Here is a 5,582-nt window from a genome sequence, read left to right on the forward strand (position 1 = left end):
AGACGGATCCAACGTGCTGAAGGGTTGCTTCAGTCGGAGATAATAGAATGAGGGGAATGGGATCCGTGTGTGGCGTTTTTGAAATGGTGGGCGGCGACGTATATGACGTTTCTGGAAAAAAGATTGTGGTCCAATGGTTGTCATAGTACATGTATGACCTTTTCTGGAACGAAGAATGACAACAGTAAAAAAGGAGATCACTGACTGTTTTTCTCACGGATGGCAATGGATGATCCTTTGGAGCATACAGTTGCAAACTATTGGATGTGAAGTGGTAGCATAGATGGATGTCACCAGGGAGGGAGAAGATGTCGGTGGTGGTGTAGAAGGATTGTTGGAGTGTGTCGATGGTGGTGTAGATTGGTTCGTTGGAGATGGTATTGGTAGCTGCAAGAGTCTGTCTGTAGATTGGGTTAAAGTGGGTGTGAGTGATAAATTGAGACGATGTGTGTGAGTGAAAGTTAGAGTGGGTTCCACAAACTGATAAATTATTTAATTTACTTTTTTTTATAAAATTATAAAAAAAAAAATTGAAAAGGAAAAATGTAAAGGGCAAAAAAGTCATTTCATGTTGGTTAGGGTCAAAAATCGCAACCAAAACAAACTAGAAGGATTGTCCGAGTGTGAAAAAAAAAATAGAGACCAAACATGAAATTTGAGCAAACAACATGGACGATTTCAGTAATTTGTTTTTATTTAAAATAATGATGAACAAATATATTGATGGTACTAAACCGAATGGGTACAATATCCTATATTTCAGTTCATTATTTGATTCTTACTTTTGTGCCATTTTGATTTTGGTAATTTTGGTTCGATACTGGTTTTTGTTCGGTTCCATTACTTTTCTCGCTTCTAAATTTACAATAAACCTTTTTAACCGAATTAGAACCGATATGGTACCTTATACTTTAGGTTGATATATATATATATATATATATATATATATATATATATATATATATATATATATATATATATATATATATATATATATATTTGCTATTTCTGTTCGGTTTGGTTCCGATACCGAACTCACCTCTGATTATATAACTCATACAATTACCAAAGTCAAGAAATGTAACTTCCATATGTTAAATATAAATATTTTGCCTAAAAATAGGTACGGTTTCTTACTTAACATTTACGGTGTTTGTCTCAATAAAAAGTCAATGTTTCGAACCTCCCTTTTGAGTTTCTTTTATTTTTATTTTTTATGTATTTTTTTTAAGCTATCAAAAATATTATACATGCCAGATAAATGACAGTCGTTGTAGTAAATACTACAAGTTCTCTCTCCTATTATCCTATCCATATGCTCTGTTTTTTCAGCATTCTCTTGATTTTCTTTCCTCTCAGTATCAAAAGCAGATACCGTCTTATTTGCATATTTTGTGTTTTCCATCAACGTTAGGTATTGTTGCTGGAACATCGGTTTTCAAAAACTTTTTTAATGGTTCGGTTTTCAAAAACTTGCACTCCCGCCACATCGGTTGGGGTTCAAACCTAGTTTATAACAATTATCCATATCGTATTTGTATCTTAAAAAGTAAAGTATTTGTATCTTAAAGAGTAAAAGGGGTTAAGTGTCATCTTCACTATTTGGAGGGTACTAAATGTAACTAAACTAGAGTAACGCCGTAACGGTGCCCCTCTTTTGGTGCCCAAACCCTACTACAGAAATTGAACACAACCGCTACAGTACCTCACACATATCGTGCTCGGTCTTCTCCTTCATCCACACAACTCCGCACGCAGTAAGCATTCTTCAATGATTCTCGTTCGAATTATATTACATTATTGAGAAGTTTTGACTATATATCACCAAGTTTGTATTTTCATTCCAACATTTGATCGATGTGGTAAACTTGAATAGATCTTTGTGTTCGCAATTCGCTATTTCTAGAAGGTTATGTATAAACTTTCATTGTAATAGTTATCGTATACAAAATTAATCCCTTACCTTGTTTGTGTGGAGAATTACCCGCAGAAACGCTCTATCCGCTAACAAATTTAGAGAGTTTCGTTTCCGAATCTTAACTTCTCTTTTTAGGAAATCGATGAACTAATGTTATACGTTCGTAAAAGAGTACATTTTGATTGTCGCGATCAAAACCTTGTTGGTTGTGACCAATTCTTTTTCTTGTATCGATCAGTGCAAGAACTCATATCCTTTTAGGGTTTTTAACTAACAAATTGGTAATTATAGCAGTTTATAAGCTTGGAAAAAGCGCATGCCTTTTTGTTGTTCTTGGAAAGAGGAAGAATAACGATTAGTGAGATGTACAATACACATAACCAATACTTGAATTTGATTGATTTGAATTTTGTTTACAAGTTAATCAATCTTTAATTTATGAAGCTATATGTATTCATTGTGCTATATCTTTCCTGTTTCAGACTTTCATCCAGAGTGATTTCTCATAGTAGTTTCTCCTAATGGCTGGACAGAAGAACGACTATGGGAAAAAGTCCCATTATCAACCTGATTTCCATGGAAATGAAGGAGGCAACAGAACAGATGAGAGGGAATCACATGGAATTGGACCAGAAGATACAGTGTATCGTTACTTATGCCCTAGTAGAAAAATCGGAAGCATAATCGGAAGAGGTGGAGAAATAGTAAAGCAATTAAGATTAGACACTCAAGCCAAGATTAGAATCAATGAATCCATTCCAGGTTGTGAAGAGCGTGTTGTCATCATCTACAGTTCAAGTGAAGAAACAAACAGTTTTGGAGATAACAATGATCTCGTTTCACCTGCACAGGATGCTCTGTTTAAAGTCCATGATAGAATCGTTGTTGAAGAAGATGAGTTTGATGAAAGTCAACAAATTACTGTGAGAATGCTTGTTCCTTCTGATCAAATTGGATGTGTGATTGGAAAAGGTGGACAAGTTATCCAAAACATACGTAGTGAAACACACGCTCAAATCCGTATTCTAAGCAACGAACATCTTCCAAATTGTGCACTGAATTCTGATGAACTTCTCCAGGTATATAAATTATATAGTCATAAACAATCTTTTTACTAAATTTCTTAACTTGTGTTAAAAGAGTTATGATATTGTAGATAAGTGGGGACACTGCAGTTGTAAGGAAAGCTTTATATCAGTTAGCATCTCGCCTCCATGAAAATCCATCAAGATCTCAACATCTACTATTGTCATCACCGAGTCTTCATCGAGGAGGGTACATGGGCCCACATTCCGGGGCCCCACCCGTGTCTTTAATGGGTCCTTATGGGAATAATGGGGGAGATTGGAGGGAATTCTCACTTCGTTTTGTTTGTCCAACTGATAACATTGGAGCTGTGATTGGAAAAGGTGGTGTGATTATCAAACAAATGAGGCAAGAATCTGGTGCTAACATTAAAGTTGATAGTTCTTCTGCTGAAGGAGATGATTGTCTCATAACTGTATCTGCAAAAGAGGTATTACTTTTAACAAGATTTATGTTGTTATGATCTTTTGTTTATATACTTTTTTTTTTTTTTTTTTTAAACAGGTGTTTGAAGATTCATCTCCAACAATTGATGCAGCTATGCGATTGCAGCCTCGATGCAGTGAGAAAAGTGAAAAAGACAGTGGAGTTTTTGTAATCACTACTCGTTTGCTTGTTCCAAGTTCACGAATCGGATGTTTAATTGGTAAAGGTGGAGCCATTATTTCTGAAATGAGAAATTTAACAAGAGCAAATATTCGTATTTTGAACACTGAAAATCTCCCTAAAGTTGCTTCTGAAGATGAAGAAATGGTCCAGGTTTTCTTCTTCTTCTTCTTGTTATTCTTCTCTCTCACACACACACAGTTGATGATGGAGATGTTGATAATGGTTTGCGTAGATAACTGGAGACATTAATGCTGCAAGTAGTGCGCTTTTACAAGTGACTACACGATTAAGAGCAAATGTGTTTGAAATGTCGATGGAAATGGCGGATGGATCAAGATATGGAAATTCCCGTGGACGTGGGAATTCGTCTCATTCCGGAAGATTCGATCAGGATTTGCCTCCCGGTGACGGTTATGGTGGGCCCCAGTCCCAGGTAAGAATTTAATGAACCCTATGTTTTTTTTTTGATTCTTTTAAGGTAATCCAAAATTGATGCTTTTTTTGTTAGGTTTCCGGGAGCGGTTATGGTGCTTACTCCGGCCGCAGGTAAAACTTCATTTTTTTTTTTTTTTTTTTTTTTTTTACTTATGACAGAACATAACGTGACATGACAGACTTATACTGTGTTTGACTTGTATTTGACCGGTCAATGGAATATTATTTTGGATTATAATAATTAGTTTGATGTGATTAGGGCATCTAGTCCGAATCCCATTGCTCATGGAAAACATCATGGCTATTAAGTTTTTGGGTTCTTTTGCTTAAGGTATACATATTATTATTATTACATAACCAATTTTCATTCACTCATAAATCATATTTAGATTAAACATGTATTTAGTTTTAATGATGTTTTTTTTTTTTAATTGGAACAGCTGTGAACTGTGATGCCTGAAGGATGGTTATAAACGAGAAGAGAAGAAGGCGAGGGCATTATAGTACATTGTAATTATGTTTTCGTTAGAGGATATTTATCTGTCTTCTACTTAGATACCATAATATCTGAACTCCATGCTTATAAACCATTTTGACCTTGATGTTTTTCCTGCTATAGGGATTTTTTTATTTTATTTTTTATTTGTTTGTAAATTTTATAACAGGAATCGTGGTTGTTTTGTTTATGCTCAACACAATTAAAGATTTTGAAGAATTAGGGTTTGGAAAAAAGTATGGATTTCTTGTCTATATTTATGCATGTTTATTATATTTGTTAAAAAATGTTGGTTTGATTCCTGTTTAATTGTATTACTTATTTGCTTGATTCTTGTTCATGTTTATAGTTATGAGATTTTCTTAAATTTCATACGTGATTCATTTACTTTGATTTATTAGGGCTGATACAGAATCTCTAAATTCTCAAATTTCATAGGAGCTGCAAAAATCTATAACATTCGTTTGTTAATCGAAATATGGCGTGTAATACTCATAATGTAGTCGGATAAAATTGTCTAGTACTAAAAATATAATCTCTAATGTTCTCATCCTACTGAAATGGATGACTGATCGTCGCAAGCTTTAAAATATCCTATTCGACACTTTCAATATCAAGTTTAAATTCTCTAACTCTCCTAATTTGAAATAGACACTACTTCGAATGAAAGAGTTAATCACCGGTTACCACTGTTAGGGCTATGCATAAGGAAGATGGGTCTAAAGGCCGATCTAATTTTTTTAATATATCCTAAAGTTTGTATAGAATTTTTTATTGTAACCAACGTCAGAAAAATTTTAGGACCTATTTTATCAAGAAAATTTTTGAATATGTATAGAAAATTATTATATAAAAAAATTAGTGAAACATATGGTTTTTTATTCTAGATTCACTACTGTCCGTTACCCATATGACAAAAACAAGATTTCATTAGTTTAGATGCTTGAGAACCGAACAAAAACCAGGAACGAGACCCGAAAAGGATATTTCATATGTAATCATGTGTAATCTTGAAGGTTCTCTATGTCTAAGGCAAAT

General features: G+C 34.0%; 1 protein-coding gene across 1 annotated transcript; it reads left to right on the plus strand.

The window, feature by feature from the left end:
• Positions 1-1,630: 1,630 nt before the first annotated feature.
• Positions 1,631-4,780, plus strand: LOC145041218 (RNA-binding KH domain-containing protein RCF3-like). Its single transcript, XM_078989199.1, has 8 exons — positions 1,631-1,757; positions 2,401-2,997; positions 3,075-3,434; positions 3,509-3,763; positions 3,846-4,046; positions 4,122-4,159; positions 4,308-4,379; positions 4,489-4,780. Exons 2-7 carry the CDS (start codon positions 2,440-2,442, stop codon positions 4,354-4,356), a joined length of 1,461 nt encoding a protein of 486 aa, XP_078845325.1. The 5' UTR covers positions 1,631-1,757; positions 2,401-2,439; the 3' UTR covers positions 4,357-4,379; positions 4,489-4,780.
• Positions 4,781-5,582: the final 802 nt, after the last annotated feature.

Source organism: Lactuca saligna, chromosome 4 (assembly GCF_052625555.1).
Source record: "Lactuca saligna cultivar CGN05327 chromosome 4, ASM5262555v1, whole genome shotgun sequence".
Classification (NCBI taxonomy): Eukaryota; Viridiplantae; Streptophyta; class Magnoliopsida; order Asterales; family Asteraceae; genus Lactuca; species Lactuca saligna.

Coding starts and splice junctions, on each gene's coding strand:
- LOC145041218 (XM_078989199.1), top strand. CDS start 2,440: ATGGCTGGACAGAAGAACGACTATGGGAAAAAGTCCCATTATCAACCT. Junction 3,435..3,508: donor TAACTGTATCTGCAAAAGAG/GTATTACTTTTA, acceptor TTTTTTAAACAG/GTGTTTGAAGATTCATCTCC. Junction 4,047..4,121: donor ATGGTGGGCCCCAGTCCCAG/GTAAGAATTTAA, acceptor TTTTTTTGTTAG/GTTTCCGGGAGCGGTTATGG.